At 55.4% G+C, this 18880-nt stretch overlaps 4 protein-coding genes across 4 annotated transcripts in view; 2 read left to right on the top strand and 2 right to left on the bottom strand.

Annotated features, from left to right (window-relative positions):
• Window positions 1–15769, bottom strand: part of LOC126939305 (TBC1 domain family member 3G-like) — a 259422-nt gene extending 243653 nt beyond the window's left edge. The window contains exon 1 of the mRNA XM_050764536.1: window positions 15619–15769. The gene's annotated coding sequence lies outside the window, so the exon portion shown is untranslated. The remainder of the gene's footprint in view (window positions 1–15618) is intronic.
• The window catches only part of LOC126939306 (TBC1 domain family member 3G-like), a 574604-nt gene that overhangs the window by 302183 nt on the left and 253541 nt on the right, over window positions 1–18880 (top strand). The gene's annotated exons all lie outside the window — the stretch shown is intronic.
• Window positions 1–18880, top strand: part of LOC126939308 (C-C motif chemokine 3-like 1) — a 332180-nt gene that overhangs the window by 138929 nt on the left and 174371 nt on the right. The window lies entirely within an intron of this gene.
• Window positions 4613–15666, bottom strand: LOC126939315 (TBC1 domain family member 3B-like). Its single transcript, XM_050764550.1, has 15 exons — window positions 15569–15666; window positions 14071–14143; window positions 13826–13908; window positions 12496–12535; window positions 11927–12007; window positions 11367–11474; window positions 10928–11037; window positions 9649–9697; window positions 9003–9123; window positions 8199–8293; window positions 7767–7817; window positions 7183–7297; window positions 6663–6815; window positions 5322–5684; window positions 4613–5135 (listed from the first exon to the last, which is right to left on the bottom strand). The coding sequence occupies exons 2-15, from the start codon at window positions 14140–14142 to the stop codon at window positions 4888–4890; spliced, it is 1689 nt and encodes a 562-aa protein (XP_050620507.1). The 5' UTR covers window position 14143; window positions 15569–15666; the 3' UTR covers window positions 4613–4887.

Raw genomic sequence — 18880 nt, 5'->3', positions numbered from 1 at the left:
TGTAATTCACACAACCCAGCACAGAGGCCCCCTCTTTATTTCTCAAAGTTCTGGGAGAACCCAAGACCCATAGCCTTTATTTTAGGGACTGTTTAATCGGCTTGGCAGAGAAAGAGACTATGTAATTGACCCAGGTCTTTGAGCTCTTCGCATCAGCTAAGATCCTGTAACACAGGCAGATTTAGCCCTTTTGTTCCTATTTCTATATTTAATATAAATTTATATTAAATTTTTGCAAAATTTAACTTTTGGCTAAAGTCAGCTTTTGGCCACATCTGTTGATCAGCAGGGAAACAGAAGGAAACAGGGATTTTCACACTTAGCAAGCGACTCATGTGTGCCAGTTGCACAAAAGCAGGGTTATAGTGAGATATCCAATTCCCATTAGAGAAACAAGGGAGCTGGAACTCGGAGAACAAAGTGATTTGCAGACAGTCAAGGCTGGTGAGTGGTGGTGCTGGGATTGGGGCCAGGCTAAATTGGCCCTAAGGTTCATATTGAACAGAAACCTTCTCTATGATTCCCCAGCAGACACACATAGCCATGCCATTTCAGGTCCACCCTCAGGTTGCTTCTGCTGGGGCCTTATGTGCCTGAGCGCAGAAACTCATAAACAGTTGAGAACCCACGTGGTGTTGTAGTCCCGTGTGAACATTTCAAACTCTAACCACTCCTGCATCTGCAAAATGGCATTTTCCCTGCTGGATGTCTAGGGTAGGGTAGCATCCTACCCTGTATGGTTCCTAGCTGGGGCCCCTGTCACCAGGGAAATGGTGCTGGTTCTCACCCAGAAATAGATAAAGAGGAAGTGTCTCTGCTGAATAAGAACGGATATGCATGCCTGTCCCGACTCCCTGCTCCCTGAATGAAGCAGGGCCTCCTGGCATCGCTTGATGTTTGTGAAGCTATCCCAGGTTGCACTGGCAGCAGCCAATACCAGGGTTTTCCAGAGGCTGAAGTCCAACACACAGTTAATGTCATTGCCTTTTCTTCCCTTCCTGGGGATCAGAGGAATAAACATCTCTTACTTAGAACTGTTCTATGCAGACTTAGAGTGGCAGAGGAGTAACTTAACCTATCAAAGGTTATTTTGAGCAAAAGCCACCTTGTGTCACTGAAGCTGTAGAACTGAGCCACAGGAGGAAGCTGTTAAAGTCGCAGGGTCGAGGACTAGGTACCTATGTTATCCTGACAGCACAGAAGCACAGCCCGAGTCTCTTCTTTGGCTGAGCCAAGGGTGTGCTGGAGAGGCCTGAGGGAAACAGGAGTGGCCCTAGTGACCAGTGCCCTTTCGGTTCAGAAGGAACGTCTCCTCTTGTTGAAGTGACTTGGCTGAGCTTGCTACTTCTGCTTTGAGAGTCAAATATCAGGATCAAGACTTTCATTATCCCCAATTTACAGATGATGAAACCATATTGGGCAGGAAAGTAAGTCACCCCAGGAGAGCAAGTTGGACCTGGGCACTGGCTGAGGACACGGGGGAATGACAATTTGGGATGTAGCTTGTTAAGGGGCTTTCCAAGAGTTCTTGTGATCCAGCTGTTGAGAGGATAGAGCAGAAAGGTTGCCACGGAGATGAGGGTGGGGTGCACTGGGAGACTGGGAGAAATTAAAGAGAACTCGCAACAAAGCCTTGGGACACCGGGAGGGGGTGGACCACTCTGTTTTGTGCTGCGGGAGAAGAGAGCAAGAAAAGGAATCTGTGTTCAATCCCGACAGCCTGCAGGAGAAGCAAATGCCCTTCATTTTGTTCATCCGCAGTGAGACTGGCATCCCTGTAGCTTTGGGAAACCAGGCTAGTGTGGATGCCAGCTCACTCCAGTGGCCTGATGACTGGGAGACCATGGGCTGGGGCTCTGGTCTGGGCTCCTAGGCCTGATGGGAGGAGAGTTCAGCCCCCGGTTTCCTGTACTTCAGCTCGTATCCAGACAATGGTAATTGTTGGAATGAGAGACTCAAAGGAAGCTGGAACCTGAACTTTGTTGTTGTCCCATGTGGACACCTGTGTTCACTTTCTAGTTCTACCTCTTGCTGTCGGTGTGTTCTTAGGTAACCCACTTAAACGTTTCTGAGTCTCATTTTGTTCATTTATAAAATAAAAGACACAACATTTATGTCCTATATTGTCCTGAGGACTAAATGGGAGAAGGAGGAGCCCCTTCTGCATTCCCCTGGCTTCCAGTGGGTGGAGGCCAGAGAAGCTGCTAAACATCCTGCCAGGTGCAGGACAGCCCCCGTCACAAAGAACTGTCTGGCCCCTGATGTCAGTAATGCAGTACTCAGGAGCCCTGGCGTGGGGGAAAGAGAAGAAACTCAAAAGCTTGGCACATCTCAATTCAAACCCTGGTTGTACCACCTCCAGCAGGCCTTGGTCAGGGAATAGTATCTAGCTAAAATTCATTGACTCCATTTTGTGTTCATTGAATTTATATTTTGCTGGCTTTCCATTTGTGAGAGTGATAGAAGTTTCCTTTAAACATGAATTTGTAAATACGAACAAGTAGGCCATTCACAGAAATACATAAAATATGTCATAGGAGAGGTGGCACTCTCATATGGCAATAATTATGACAGAGGCCGGCAAATGACCTGAGTGACCCGGAGTGACCTGAGCACTGACTCCCAAATGCCGTCCGTAGGACGTCCTGCATCCCCCAGACCCTTTCCTGGGTCCTCCTGGGCCCTAAAACCCTCTAGACTATCCAGACCTCAGGCCACCCACCTCTCCGTTGCCAGAGCAGTCTCCATTCCGGAACGTGCTGGTCACCACCAACAGCAGCTGCTCCTCCTCCAGGCAGCTCAGCTTATACTTGTCCATACAGAGAACCTGGATGGCGCTGAGGTGGACACAAGCCCTCAGCTCCCAGTAGACACTCTGGGCTTCCTCCCACACCTCCCCCCGGCCGGGACTCCTGTGCTCGTCTGTCTTTCCCCGTGCCCAGCACAGGCGTGGCACACCGGAAGTGAATGGACCGATTTGAACAAATCATCCTCGATTCTCCTTCCCTGCTCAAGCCCCGCAGCTAACCCATCGGCGAGTCCTGGAGGCTCTGCCTCCAAAATACTGCCTATCCCATGTCCAAACGCCTCCTGCCACGTCCACTGCTACTTGCAATTGTGTGTGGAAATATTCCCACAAGATTGGAATGAGCAGGTCACAGCTGCGCCTGGAGGGAATGGCCGGGGACATGTGCCCTCGCCTTGCTGTTCTATCCGGGCCCACCCAGCTGAGGATGGGGGACCTGCCACCACCCTCCTGGCAGTTCCGGACTCCTGGGAGCCAGCAGGGGAGGACCCAAGAGTGTTTTCAGTGACCTGGCTGACCTGGTCATCAGTCACTCCCACCTTGGCCTAGGCCTTTACATGGCACAGATCACAGCTCATTCCAACCTGGCATTACACTGCTCTGTGCTCTGTCCTCAGGGTCACATCTGTCTCCCAGAAGCCGTGCAACCCTGGAAAACCCATGAACCTGTCTAACAGTCAGGTTCCTCCTCTGTGCATTAACAATGACATTGACGCCTGCTTTGCAGGGCGCTGGGAGGGTAGAGGGAGGTGTACGCTGGAGAGTTCCCCGAGGGCAAGGCCTGGCTCTGCGTCACTCTCTCTCAGATCCGCAGAGCCTGGAGCTGGCCCAGCAGGTGGCCACCATTCCCTAAGAGTTGGATTTGATCCCTCAGTGCTGAAGGCAGGGGATAGAGCTTCGACAGACCCCCTGGGTCCTGTCTTCTTTATCTGCAGCTTACTCATCCTCACCCCTTTCACATGCACCCTGCAGAGCAGGTGTTCACTGAGCTTCCACAAAATTCACTAGAGCAGCTGATGGATACTGGGGCCTGGATTCACTGTCAAAGTGTTTCTCAAAGGGCGCTTTCCAGAACACCATGGAAAACTCATTTGCTGTATAAGTTTGAAAACCCCTGCCCACAGGTCTCCCCTTGTGTACCAGCAATCAGCTCTACCATTCAGCCCAGGTGTGTGTTTGCTGGACCATCTGGAGGAAGCTGAGGAGACATGAGCTGAAGGCAGAGGGTGAGTCTGAAGTGGGATCTTGGGACAGGTATGAGAAGTTAGGCAAAAATGGGATAATTCTAGCCTTAATAACCTTAGATAATAGTTCACATTATTATTTAGTTAATAGGATTGTACCCACGTTAAATTGCTAATTTTTTTTAAGAGGGGAAGTCTCACTCGGTCACCCAGGCTGGAGTGCAGTGGTGCATTCATGGCTCACTGCGTTCTGGAACTCATGGGCTCCAGCAATCCTCATGCCTCAGCCTCCTGACTAGGTGGGACCATAGGCACACGCCACCATGCCTGGCTAATTTCTTTGACTTTTCTCTAGAGACAGGGTCCACCTGTGTTTCCCAGGCTGGTCCCAGACTTCAAGACTAAAGTGAACCTGAATGTCCTGCCTCAACCTCTCAAATTGCTGGGATTACAGGTGTGAGCCACCACACCCAGTCTAAATTTGTTATGTGCCATGGAACTGCAAAACGTCATTATTAGGGGCAGCTGGATGGAAGGTGTAGGAGGCCACTGTAGTGCCTTTTCAATCTTTTATATCTAAAATAAATTCAACAGAAAACATTTATTTTAAAACATGAAGGGGGTTAACCGTCTATGACTTGAAAATACAAAGGCAGGCACACGGTGTTGTGGGAATTCAGAAAGCTGGTCACACGGCTGGGGGTGCTGGGAGGGGCTGGGCATGGTTGGCTTTGTGATCTGGGGGCTGGTGTGTTCCATCTGTGAAGGTCTTTCGAGCTGCACACTTTCTTAATCAATTTTCATAAGTTTAACAAAAAATAAAATGAGGACGTGAAGTTTGCTTGGGTTGTTAAGCCTCAGGAAGTTATCCAGCCATGAGCCCTGCCCTAGATGCTTCTAGAAGCCTGGAGGGAACTGAGAATTTTCCAAGTAGAGGCGGCAGAGGCAAGGCCCTGAGGTGGGAGCACACTGCTGCTCGTCCCTAGCTGTTAAGGGGGTGTCCTGGTTGGAATCAGTGCTGGGTGCACTGCAGGGCTGGAAGTCCATGTCCACATTGTGGCTCAGTGCAGTGAAAATCAATCTCACCCCCTCCGCAGGGTGTTCCGCCTGCCAGCAGGTGGCCAGCTGGTCTTCCTGGGATACGGTGCCATTGTAGAAATTGGGTGCAAGTCTCTTGTCCGCAGACGGGGTGCCCTGTTGTAGTGGGATACCTCCTGGCCTCCCTCAGTCCTGATGGGCCTGGGCAGGGCTTGGTGTCAGGGTCCCCGTGGGCTTCTTAAGCTGGCCCTGTCCCACAGTCCCGGGGCTGTCCAGGACACATTCAGAAGGGACACGGACCCAGCAGCTCTGTTCGAAATCATAATGGGGGAACCAAGGGCCCCCTACATCCAGGTCCGTCGGGAGCCGGGGCATCGAGTTCCACTCCAGGAATCTCCAGGAACCCTGAGGTCTTCCCTGAGCCGGGGCTGGGCTGGGCACACCCTGAGTGCCCACAGGGTAGGTGTCTTCCCGGACAGCCCCACCAGGACAGGATGTGGAAGAACGAGGTGCCCACGGTGGGGAAACTAACCAAATGGGCCGCTGGAACCGGGCTGGTGGGCCTGGAGGGGCCTGCCTGTCCCCCTTGCAGAGGGTCGTCCTGCCATGTGAAGCCTGCACAGGCCTGGGTGCTGAGGACCCTTGCTCGGGTTTGGCTGAAAGGAAAACAGATGTGATCAGTGTCTCTAATGAGCCCATGCAGGCCGTTCCCGGCTGGGCCCCACCTGCCTGGGTCTCTGGAGTCCTCGGGGTCTCTGTGGGGCCCCCGGGGCCTGACACTGAGGACACGCCTGTAGTCTGCTGATCCCAGAGGGAGGGGTGTGTGCCACCTGGCATGGGGAAGCTGTCAGGGCATGACAGGTAGCTCCTAAGACTGCCCCCAGGGCTCGGACTGGCTGGGGAATTCCTACCACACACCCTCATCCCAGGGCTGTTGGACCAGGGATACAGCCCCCAGTGAGAACTCAGGTGGGAGGGAACTTGGATGTCACCCAGCCCCTTGTCACCTCACAAGGGGACCCATCTCCACAGTGGGTGATGGGACCTGGGCGTGTGTTACCCTCTGCCTTCCTGGGCTGTCCAATCCATGCCAGGACTGACCGTTCCCACATGTGCCTGATTTCTTGGCTCTGGCTCTCGCCTGGGGTCCCGCCTCTGCCCTCTCCCTGAATGCTCTGGGGTCAGGGACACCCGATTCCCTTGTCTCCCTGGCTCAAGGCTGGTTGTCCTGGCAACCTTGGAGGAGCGTGCAGGAGTGAGGGGCCTCTGCTGCTCTCTGAGGCTGTGGGTGCTTGCAGGGAGGGGTGGAGTTTCCCACAAATGGGTCTGGCTTCTTTAGTGCCCTTCACGGCCTTCTGATGGGGAGACAGAGACACTGTGGAATGTGGGAGGGGGCTTGTTGGAGGGTCATGCCCACATCCCCCTCCTGTGGGCACAACACATCCAGTACACACGCACTGAGCGCCTGCCCTGAGGACCGGTGGCCTCCTGTACTTTCTTAGAGTCCAGGAGGAAGAGGAGGAAGAAAAGGTGAAGAGGAAGGCCCAGGTAGTAGGGTTTCGGGTCTCGGGCACTCTCCCACTATTGACTGCCCCAGAGGGTGACATGGGAGGGGACATGGCACTGGAGCCCACCTGGGGGTGGCAGGTCCCCTTGCTTCCTTGTTAGTTTCTTCATAGAGGCCCTAAGATGCTTGAGCACAGAGTCATCATCCAACTCCCAGGTATGGAAGAACTGGTTCCGAAACCGTGCCCACAGGCCAGACCTGGATGTCTTCATGAGGCGCTCTAGGGACAAGGTGGACATCAGGCCAGGAGAGTTCCCTGGGAGGGGGCACAGCTGATACCCCGTGGCCACTTCAGTCTCCCACTAGGCGATGCGGGAATCTTTTGTGGCCACCCCAGGGGTTCGGATGTGCACAGGAGACTGTGGCCGGGGGAAGTGGGGAGGGAAGTGCTCAGGACACGCCTGATTTTCATCAGGGTCATGTGGGGGACGGGCTCGGTGTCACTGTGCCCTGCCCAGCCCACCTGGCCAGACCTCCCTCTAGGCCAGAACAGAGGATCATGAGGACAGTGTGAGGAAGCTGCCCTCGGGTAAGTCGGGGTCTGACCCCAGGGCTCCCCAGGCCCCACTGGGCACACGGAGACTTACTCCTCTGAACTTTAAAGGCAATGCTTGTCATCGGCATCAACACCTGTTCTCCTTCCAGCAAATACACGTCCCACAGGCGCAGGATGAGCCCAAGAGAGATCTGTGGGGATAGCAGGTGTGGGAGAATGTAGCCCTTCCAGGCTGGGGCTGGTGGCTCGAGCTGAGCCCAATGGGGCTTGAGTCCCCAGAGTCAGTGATCTTCCCCATGAGGGTTTCCTGAGCCCTCCAGGGCGCTGGGTCAGACAAGGTCTTGCAGCTCCTCATGGGGGGCACTCATTGGAGTGGGGGTGTGGCTCCTGGAGAGAGGGGCTTGCCCAGGGCTTGAGGCTTCCCTGATCCCTCCCAAGTCAGGTCTTGGCCCAGTCTGCCTTTAAGGCTGGTCCTGAGCCCCAGTCATTGCCCTGGGATGACCCCTCTTGGGCAGAGGGTTTTGCTTGGGTGTCCTGTGAGGGCCCCCCTGTGGGCGGAGCCTCCTGTGGGCTGTGGGTGAGCCAGACCCCCGGGCTGGGGAAGCAGGGCACTGCAGGGCAAGGAGGGTCCCTGAGCCAGGGTCTCCCTGTGCCTTCTTACCCCGTCATTCACATCTGGAGAAGCCAGCCTAATGAGGAACCCTGCGCGCAAAGACCTTCCTTGTCCTGACGGGAGGAACAGAGGTGCTCAGGGCCCCCTGGGCTGCCCTAAAAACCTCCCTCTTCCAGGGCCTCTGAAGACCCTTCCCCTAGTGCAGAACACTGGGCGGTGTCCAGGGCTCCCCCCAACACCGGCCCCTTCCCACACTCCCGGTGGACACACTGCCCTTTGCCCTGCTCTGCGGGAGCTGGGCCCCCATCCCTGTGCCTCTGTCCTATAGACCAACTCCCAGCCCATGGAGAACCCGACGTCCCAGGTCAGGCCCTGGCTGGACTGAGCCAGTCACCAGCCCCACCAGGGGCTCCAGTCCCCGTTCCTCCAGCGCCACGGGAGGCAGGGCCTCTGGGGAAGAGCCCAAGCTTGCTCACCAGACGCCATAAACTCACCAGACGCCACATGGTCTTGGGTTGTGACGTGGGGACCACATGCTCCTGATGGTCTTGGAGGCCCTGGACTGTCCCGCCATTTGGGCTGTGGAATCCTGAGAAGCCCCCAGCCCATCAAGAAATCAGAGCCTTCCCCCAAGATGTGGAGCCATCAGCTGGAAGAGCTGGGCAGCTGGAGAGGCCCCCAAACCGCAAGGCCTTTCACCCTCCCATCTGGTGACCCCACCATGCAGCCTTTGCCCTGGGGAGGTGGGGCAGGAACATCCCCTGGAGCCTGGCTGGAGGTTTCCCTGGACGCCTCCTGGACCAGGGTGCAAAAAGGGCAAGCCTGACTTGAGGCCACCACATGGCGGCCAGAGCAGGGTGGGTGCTGGGCTCTTGGTCGTCTCCTGGAGGTGAGGTCGGGCCAGGGGACACGGGTTGGGGAGACGCTGCCACCTGGGCTTGTTCGACCCATTCGTGGGCACCAAGGGCAGCAGGACCCCGGGTAGCTGGAGGGCAGGAGGACTCTCGGGGATTGGAGAGTCAGCTACACAATCAGATCCGGAGGGCGTGGCAGCAGGACACAGAGGGTGGCCACGGGGAGGATGAGATGTCCTCCGCTGATGGGGATGAAAGGCGTCTGACTTGGGCTTTGGGGGTCAGCCACGGACTCCTGTGGGACCCTCAGCAGAGACATCCTAAAGACTCCCAAGGAGCTGGCTACACAAGGAAGGTGCCTTGGCTGAAAGCTGAGATCACCTGGCCAGGGTGGCCGTCCCTGGGTCTGGCTGCATGAGGTCCCATGGGCAGCTGTTCACCTACCGTGCAGGGAGTGCCTCTCACTGGCCAGCAGCTGCACCAGTGCCCAGAATGCATCCTCCTCAGGCAGATACAGGAGGAACAAGGCCGCGATGGGGCTGAGGTCCCTGCAGTAGCCCACCTCCTGCAAGAGCCAAAGTCACCGTGAAAGGACATCACCTGGGAGGACTGAAGTCACCTGGGAGGACTCGTGTCATTGGAGAGGGCAGAGGTGACTGGGGAGGCTTCCTCTGAAGAAGAGGCTTCCTCAGGATGCAAATTCATTTCATGACAAGAGCCAAGTCCATCAGGCACTTCAGCACCTTGTCCAAACTGTCTCCTGATGGTACCGTCCCACATGCGACCCTGCCAAGCTCCTGGGCTTTGGGGCAGCCCCAGGAGGAGGGCATCATTTCTTATTCTGAGAAGTGGTGGTCAGGCCCAGGTGACACCAGGAGTCCAGGCCCCAACTCCTTTGTGTCTCAGCTTGACCCCTTGAGACCACCCCCTTGCTTAGAGGTTTATGCCAGCAGTGAGCTGGAGTCCTACATCCTATATCCTGGTGGCTCACAAATACTAACTTTAAAAGAAGCAGCGACACCCCCACTAGACACCCACTCCTGTGAACAGGGAAATACTGCCCGGGAACGTCACTGCCGGGAGTACTCACCGGGTTATACTCCGAATATGCCAGGAGGATGTAGAATAGTTCCCGCTGCCTAGGAAACAGAGAAAGGAGGCTTTTGTTTTGTTCAGATGCCGTTAGTTTCAGTTTGTCTACAAAGCCTAACGACAAATCCTATTCCAGGTTCAGATGATGCACCAGATAAGCAGTGAGCTCTTCAGGGTCTTTGACTTTGAGGAAATGTTTCAGTAAAATCCACATCTGTGAAATGCAGATAGCCCAGTTGTACAGTGACTTGCCTGATCCTTTTCACTCTGAATGATTTTCTTTATTTATTTTCAGTTTGCACACACGCCAGTTCAGCGTTTGGGTGTACAGTTCCTCCACGGTTCTAAACCAATGGGCAGAGTCTCCCGGCGACCGCTCCAGCCCCTCCTGAAGTGACTCCTTCATCTTCCAAATCTCCAGGGTGGCCCCTATGCACCCGGCCTCTCCCCGATCCGTCAGCCCTTGGCCACCCAGACTACTTCTCAGTCCCTATGGTTTGGCCTTTTCCAGAATGGCCCAGGAATGGAATCCTACATGGTAGCTTATTGGGTCTGGCTTCTTTCCCTCAGCAAAATGCATCTAGGATCCACCCACGTTCGTCCGGCCATCACTGGCTCATTCCCTTTTCTCACTGGATCTTCCGTTTGAAGGGAGGACCAGCCTTGCTCTCCCCGTTCCCAGTTGAAGACTGTCCCCGAAGGCTCCTTGTGTGAGTGACGAGGAATCAAGCAGTGGACGTGGCATGCAGGTTTCATGTGGACATCAGTTTTCAAATCAGTGGGTTCAATATTTGTGATACTTTGGGGACATGTGGTTCAAGTCCATTGAGCTTTGTGAGTCACTGCCAAAGTGGCTGTGCCATGTCGTGTTCCCAGCAGACAAGGATGACAGTTTCCAGGACCCCTAATTGCCCCAGCATTTGGTGATGTCAGTGTTGCCTGGAGAGGCTTATGGGCCTTCAATCCTGCCACCCTCCCATGGGTCCTACCATGGGTCCCCGTGGGTCAGGGAGAGCACCTTTCACCATTGTGCATGATTTTGTTTGCTGCCTTCTGTCTCCACAGGGTCCTCCTCGTTTCTGGCCCCACATGCTCCAGTCTGGCCCAGGGCTTGGAACCAGGTGCTCAGTTCATGGTGCCAGCTGCTCCCTGGGTCAGGGGAGGTCTTGGCAGCTCTGTCATCCCTCCTAGGTGACCCTGGCCTCTTCTCCGGGGAAGCCCCCATCCCTTTCGTTCACTCCATCTCTGCTGAGACCCTGTGGCTCCCATAGGCTTACTTGGCTCCGTAGCGATCCCTGAAGAAGATGTGAGTCCTTAATGTCCTGCTCATGTCCACATCGATCTGGTGGATGTGTTCAGATGACCTCTTGCCCTTCTCCTTCATGACCTGTAGGGCAGGGCCAAAAGGAGGAAGCAGCCTCAGAACAGATGGAAGACTCCCTGCCCCAAATGGCAGTCGGCCCACAGTCAGCACTCCGGGAAGGAAGGAAAGCAGGAAGGTTTCCTTGTGCACAAAGCTGCTTTTTGGCTTGTTACTGAAGCCGGGGAGGGTCACCAGAGCCGAGTTTGTCTGTGGTGACTATGTCACCGTCCATGCCCAGGATGTGCATCTGATCATCCCACCCACCCGCCAGCCTGGGCTTGATGCTCCCTCCAGCTGGAGACCTGGGCTCTGGACACGGCCTGTCCTGTTTGTTGTGCTCTAGCTGAGCGTACCTTGTATGTTCTGGGGTTTTTCGACTTGACTTCCTGTATGTTCAGCAGGACTGACCACACTTGGCCCCGGATGTTCATGGGAATGCCCTTATATACTCGATCTATCAGCTGTGGGCACAAAACAACCTGGTGTCACAGGCCACGGGGTGACCCCAGTGAGGACCAGAGCCCGAGGATTCTGGAAATGGTTGGTTTTGGCCCCATGATTCCTCATTAGAGGTGACATTAAGCTGGGACACAGTCTCCCTTCCCAGGATTGAAAGAGTGGATGGACACTCAGAGTCGGGACTCTGATCTGAACCTTTTCCTTCCTTTGTGTCACCAGGGCATCCTTAGCCTTGAGCTCCGGGTGGTCCTAGCCCTAGATTCAGATTCCCTCCCAGCAAGGTGACGCTTGCACAAATAGGCAGGCAAACCACCGACCAGGCCTGCAGTCCTCTGGGTGAGGACAGTGTGCCACCTGCCCTCTGAGAGGCTGACGGTGCCAGGCCACAGCCATGGGTGCCCGTCCCCTGTCTCTGCAGAAAGTGGTTCTGGGGGCCTCTCCCTCCACACATTACCTTTTTACTGTTCTTATATGTCTCCCATTGTCGCAGCATTTCCATCCACTTGCTCTTTCGTGTTATCTCCCGCCGCATTTGCTGTCAAATGAGGAATGTTGGAGTTAGGGGAGCTGCCAGGCTTCCCAGAGCCGCCCGTGGATGCTGGATCTTGGGCTCTGGAGCCCTGGTGGACCCAGCTGGAGGGAGCCAGGGAAGGGCAGACCCTAAGGGTTGAGAGCCTTTGAGCAAATGAGCGCCAGTGGGCTGGCTTTGGGACCCCGGGACGTGCCATCCTCAGGCCACAGACACACCAGTCTTAGGTCAGGTCCCAGCCTCTGGGTGGGGTTTTGACACAGGCAGCAGCCACCCCCAAGCCACAACTGTGGTTCTCACTTTGGAGTCTTATCAAGCTGCCAAAGTTACAGCAACCTGGGGTCAGGTCCAGCAGGGAGTGCTGCCCCTCCCAGTGATAGCATGTTGCCCTCACCCGCCACCACCCAGGCCAGCTGCCTCCTCTGCCTCACCGGCCACCTGCCCAGTCCCCCACATCCTTGGTTCAGCCCCCTCCCCATGCATCAGGCTCTTACCTTCACCTCCCAAGCAGTGGCAGGAGGCAGCTCTGTCTCACTGTAAGACAACCCAGGCAGAACTGAGGACCTGCACAGGGCCTGGAGCTCCCCGAGACTGGGACCCAACCCCCAGAAAGGACAGGCTCTGTCCCTATCTAGCTTGGGGCTCAGTCCAGGAAAAGACACAGGGAAGGGAGGACAAGGGACTTCCTGTGGGGTTGACTCCCAGGAGGGGCAGGACCTGGGAGAAGAAGGAGTGCGGGGCCAGCCTGGCCGGGGTTACTGGGGCCCCTGGTGTGGGGGGCGGTCAGACTGCACAATGGGGCTGCCTGTCCTGGACTGGAGGTGGTGCTTTCTGCTGGAGCTGAGAAAGGTCAGGCCTGAGATGGGATGGGGGCCGCCCAGGGTGGGCGACAGGGCCCTCACAGGAGTCCCTCAGGGAGTGACCACATCACACCACCAGGGTCAAGGGAGCCTGCCCTGAGACCTGCCCGGGGTACTCCTGGTGCACCAGGGGCCCATCCCACTTGACAGCCCCAAGCCCCTTGCAGGTTCTGACTCCCCGCATCCACCTGCCCCTCCCTGCACCTGACCCACACACCCTGCGTTTCAGAAGTGGCACAGCTCATCAGCTCCCTCCCACCCTACCTCCCCCGGCATCCTCTGTCTCTCCATCCTATGATCCCTAAGGGATGGACTCCTGGCTGGGCTCCTCTTACATGGCCCCAGTTCCTTTCCCAGCACTAGACCCAGGGTCTCTAGCCACAAGCCCTGCTGCCTCCCTGGCCTCACCATGAAATACCCATAACAGGTCCCTGCCCATCTCCTCCCCCATTCTCCTAGGGTCACCGCTCCCATCGTTCCCATGCCGTTCCTCCTTCCCCATGGGGACAGTGAGGGCTGTAGCTCTAGGGAAATGAGGGAGGACAGGGGCCGTTGGGCCCTCAGAGACCTGCTGGACAACAGCCCTGAGGCTAGGCCAGGCGTCCCCTCACCCTGTAGCCACAACCCTTGGATCTCACTGGGGTTGTTTCCAAGTAGACATGGCCAGACCCTCAGGCTGCCCCGCTCCTCTTGTGCTGACTTGGGGACAGTACTGCTGAGAGTCCAGGGGCCTGACCTAGCCCAGCCTCCATTCCCACCCGCTCCCTAGATGGGCCCCGCACCTCTGGCCTAACAGCAACCTGGGGCTGGACCTGCAGGTGAGCCAGGGAGGAGTTCTGACCCTGGAAAGCAGGTTGGCCTGACCCGGCGAGACAGTCCTGCCTCGGAAAGGCCTTTCTGAAAGCAAACCCATCCCTGAGCTAAGACAGGTGCTTCAGGGGTGAGGGGAGCACAGAGGACTCACTGCACAATCCCGAAGCGATCAATGTTGTTGTAGATTCCAACAGGCTCAGGCCCCATGTCCTCAGGCAGCCCAGCTCGGTGTCCCTGTAACCCAGAGGGAGGCTTGGTGAGGGGTCCAAGGCAAAGGGTGCAAGGGCCTGGGGGTAGTGGCCACCCGTGCCCACCCTGTGCTCCTAGGGAGCCCAGGACCCTTTGACCAGGGTGCACTGGAAGAGGCCTCCCTCCAAGGAGCAGACCGACCTGTACCTTCTCATAGTTCATGATGATATTCTCTCGCTCCTGTGCCCGCAAACTATCTGCATCCTCTATGATTACCATCCTGTGAGACAAAATCATCTAAAAGTTACATTGTACTTGAGAGCTTCGGAGAACACCTGAACCGTTCCCGCCAGGCTCCCAGATGCTGGCTGGCTGTGTAACCCCCATTCCACCACAGCTCCCGGGTAAAAAGGCACCAGACCTAGTGTCCCACACCTGCATGAGTCTCTGGAGTCTCCAGTCCCAGGCAGGGGTAGGCATCATCCCAAGGACTTGAGGACAGTGGGACCTGGACAGAGAATCCCGTCGTCCCCAATTGCCATGAAATGGGGACACACCTGCCCCAGCAGGTTGAATGGTGTCCACCTGCCAAGGGTGAAGGGCCCATGATGGGCTATTCCAGGGATGTGGAGGGAGACTGGGGTCAGTGACCAGAGGTCTCTGTACAATCGGCCTCCTGGGATGCTCAGGGACCACAGAGATGCCCAGTTTTCTACAAGGAACAAGATCTGTCCTGACTGCTCTGTTCTTCTCCACTCATCACTTTGGCTCCCGTGGCCCTTCAGTCTGAACAGAGAAGCCACTTTAGGAATAATGCCAGTTGAGCAGGAGGGTGTTTGGTTTGGGGGATGAAAATGATCTATTGTGCTCCCGGAAGCCCTCACTCGGGGAGAGACTGTGGACTCCACCATTCTGAGCTGTCCCTACAGGAGGGGGCTTCATTTTCCTGGGTCACTGAGGAAGGACAGTGGGTCCTTGGTCCTGGAGAACACCTGGATGGACCGTCCCTCCTGGGAACACTCGAGGCAAAAGGAGGGCGAGGCCTCAAGAGCACCAGCCAGAGCAAGAAATACGTGGAGAGAACCCCAGTGCCTGGACCCTTTTGAACAGAAGAGAAGATAGTCTCCCCCGAGCCAGCCCTCCAGGGTCCTTCATTTTCCACAGCTGCCCAAAGGCAGAAGGTTCCCCAGGATAAGGGACCATGTGTGTTCAGTGAGGCCCACAGCCACCATCAGGATCCAGCTTAGGACACAGAGGTGTTCTGAGGACCCTCCTATCCCCCCACCCACAGTGGATCTATCCCAGTGGCTCTGCCAGGGCCAGGCTCTGCCCCATCGGGATGGGAAACCTGGGAAGACTTGGGATCTAGGGCAGGGAGGTCACAGGGTTCAGGCCTGAATTCCAGCATAGCGCACGGCAGGGCTGAGAGCAAAACCCAGGATCCTGTCTGGATTCCCAGGCCAGTTACCGCCTCTCTGACCCCAGACATCTCACCTGTCGAATGGGTACACTAGGGAATGGCACTCACTCTATGAAGCCACCATGAGGACGAAAGAGCCAATCGTCTACACTGGCAGTGTAGAACGGGCGACCGGTGAGTGCTCAGGGATGACCCTCCTCGGTAGCTGCCCAGAGGCCAACACCACCCACAGCATAGCCACTGTCCCCAAGTCAGCCTGGAGGGAAGAGAGCAGGTCACACTCACCTGATTCTGATGAATCAGTTGGCCTGCGTTATGCCTCTCAGGTAGAAAACCTTTGAGACCACAAAACTGTTCCCAGATACCACTGTGCGTGTGTAGCTGATACCACTGTGCACGTGTAACTGCCGTAGAACACAGAGGCAGGCCTGAGAGCGGATTGGTGCTAAGCACCAGTGACATTCTGAGGTCATGGCACGCATCACAGTGGGGCCTTGCCCGGGTCAGCAGGGCCCAGAGTCAGGGTCCTCCGCTGCCTGAGGTGGCCACATGCCTGCCTGCAATGTGTTTGTGTGCATGCGTGCACACCTGTACATGGGTAAACACATCTGTGCACGTGTGTGTGCCTTCTCTGGCCAGGCCTGGCTGCCCCACTCATGTGTGCAACCAGTTCCTCACCACTGTCACCCCCAAGACCCAGGACCAGTATCAGAGCATCCACGGGTGTTCCCTAACCTCAGCCCTCCTCGCCCAGGGTGGTCTGGGATACACATGATACACATAAGGGTGGAGTGAAGTGACCATTACTGTTGAATCTCAGAATACAAATGCTAATACTATTACTTAATGGTCTTTTTAGTGTCTCTAATGGTATCTTTTTTTAAATTTCTGATATTTTAACTGGGTATTTCTCTCCATGACCCTTGAATGTTCTAGCTAGAGGATCCTGTGGGGAAAGTGCCAGGCACACAGTAGGGCCTCACTCTATTCTAGACATGTTATCTAAAATCTGGTTCATCTGTCCTTCCTGCCAGGGCCTAGGGGATGCCAAATTCCAGGCTCCAGAAAGAGCTTGGGATAAAATGAAGCTTCAAGGGGTGGATTTGACCTGGGCTGAGTCGGCCTGTGCCATTTAAATGGAGTCTCAAGTCCCAAGATAGGGCATCCAGATGCCTCAATGCAGGGACCTCTGATCGACACCTGCTCCCCTGTACTCATTAGCAACCTCACCCACCCTACTCTCAAAGCACACTTGGCCGTCATAACCGGGAGCTCTGCATCTGTGGATTCAGCAATAGCAGATGGAAAATATTCAGAAAATAAATTGCATGATTATGTCTCCACTGAACATGTGCAGACTTTGTTCTTGTCATCATTCCCTAAAGAATACAGTATCCCAACCATTTATGTAGCATCTGCATTGTATTACATATCATAAATAATCTACTAATGGTCTAATGTCTATTGGAGGATGTGCATAGCTTTTATGTAAATACTAGGCCATGTTATATCAGGGACTTGAGCATCCATGGATTTTGGCATCCCCGGGACCCTAAAACTAATCCTCCATGGATACCAAGGGACAGTTGTATAAACTCACTCAGGAAGGCTGCTCATTGGAGGAAGGGCCCAGTTCAGTACAGACAGGGACATCATCCCTGGACTACTGTCCATCCATCCATCCATCCATTCATCCATTGGCACCACCCTCTAGGACTGTCCCGGTCACAGCCCTAGCAAGTGGAGACATTAAAAAAGACTGGCTCATGTTGTCCAGCTTTGAGGTCTTGGAAGAAGTTGCACCAGTGTGAGAATAGGGGGTCAGTTTCCTCCAGGATCCAAAGAGCATATCAGGGCCCCTTGGGCTGAGGAAAGGAGCGTGGCCTCTCCAGCAGCCACACGGGCTGCAGTAGGATGGGGCTGGGGCTGGCCCTATTTATCACTTGGCCCTCATCAGGGGAACAGAAAGACCAGGGGGCAGAGGAGGAGCATGGGGCAGCTGGTTGCCTAAGCAGAAGGCACCTCAGGGAAGGGGTTTTAGTTTGTTTTCACACTGCTGTAAAGAAATGCTTGAGGCCAGGCGTGGTGGCTCACACCTGTAATCTCAGTACTTTGGGAGGCCGAGGCGGGTGGATCACCTGAGGTCAGGAGTTCAAGACCAGCCTGGCCATCAAAACCCCATCTCAACTAAAAATACAAAAAAAGTTAGCTGGGCGTGGTGAAACCCTGTAATCCCACCTAACTGAGGCAAAATCCCTTGAAAAAGGTTAGCAGTGGGCTAGATGGTGCCATTGCATTCCAGCCTCGGTGACAAGATTGAAACTCTGTTTAAAAAAAAAAAGAGGCCAGGCGCGGTGGCTCAAGCCTGTAATCCCAGCACTTTGGGAGGCCGGAGGCGGATCACGAGGTCAGGAGATTGAGACCATCCTGGCTAACACGGTGAAACTACTGGCGAGGTGGCAGGCGCCTGTAGGTTGCTACTGAGGCTGAGGCAGGAGAATGGTGTAAACCCCAGCTTGCAGTGACTCCGGCCACTGCCTCAGCCTGGGCGACAGAGATTGAAACTCTGTTCAAAAAAAAAAAAAAAAAAGAAAAGAAATACTTGAGACTGAGTAGTTTATAAAGGAAAGAGGTTTAATTGACTCACAGTTCAGGGAACTTACAATCATGGCAGAAGGCGAAGGGGAAGCAGGCACCTTCTTCACAAGGCGGCAGGAGGGAGTGAGTGGAGAACGAGGAAGTGCCACATTTTGAAACCATCAGCTCTCCTGAGGACTCCCTCACTCTCAGGGGAGCAGCACAGGGGAAACTGTCCCCAGATCCAATCCCCTCCCACCACGTTCCTCCCTTGACACAGGAGGGATGAGTTTGGGTGGGGATACAGATCTAAACCTATCAGGGTCTCAGCCTGTCTTGCAGCTCCCCGGGGCTGAGGGTGAGTATAGATCTGCTGGGCCTGCTCTACAGCACCGGGGGCTCTGCCTGTGTACCCCCATCTGCTGCTTCCTGGGGGTGGTGGCTGCTTCCTCAGGATCTGCTCTCCTACCTACCCCTCTCCAGGGCCTTGTGGTGCCCTGGCCACATCCTCCCAGGGTAAGGGCAGGAAACTGGGCTCCTTGCCCTTCTTGTTGCTTGGGTGACCATCCTGGGGTCATTCGTAGGCCCCATCACTGTTCCTCTTTCTAAATGGAGAGCATTTTGGCAAATCTTCCCGGCAGAGGCTGGGGGCTCATCCCTGTTATTTGTTGTAGCTTGGTAAAGCCAGGTGAAGACATCTGGGCAAGCAGAAAGTAGAGTGGCCCCCAGGAAGGGTGGGTGGAGGGTGCTGGCCTTTGGGCTTGCCTGGACCAGCGTGTGAGGGGCAAGATTATCAGCAAGTAGGGTTGTCAGGGAGGCAGTAATAATGCTGGTGGGGGGACGGCAGTGTGGCTGGCTTGGTGTGGGGCATGAGAGCCAAGGTTTGTCAGCTCACAGAGAGGTGCCTGACCCATGGACTAGCGGCTGTGGAACCCAGTGGTTGCCCTTAATTCCTGGATCCTGGGAGACTTCTGGAACCTGGGCCTGGGGCAGCCTAGCGGTGGAGGTGGTGGGTGACAG

The sequence above is a fragment of the Macaca thibetana genome, chromosome 16 (assembly GCF_024542745.1).
Source record: "Macaca thibetana thibetana isolate TM-01 chromosome 16, ASM2454274v1, whole genome shotgun sequence".
In the NCBI taxonomy this organism is placed as follows: domain Eukaryota; kingdom Metazoa; phylum Chordata; class Mammalia; order Primates; family Cercopithecidae; genus Macaca; species Macaca thibetana.
The sequence above is the reverse complement of the archived record's forward strand: the minus strand, read 5'-3'. Positions and strand labels throughout refer to the sequence as shown.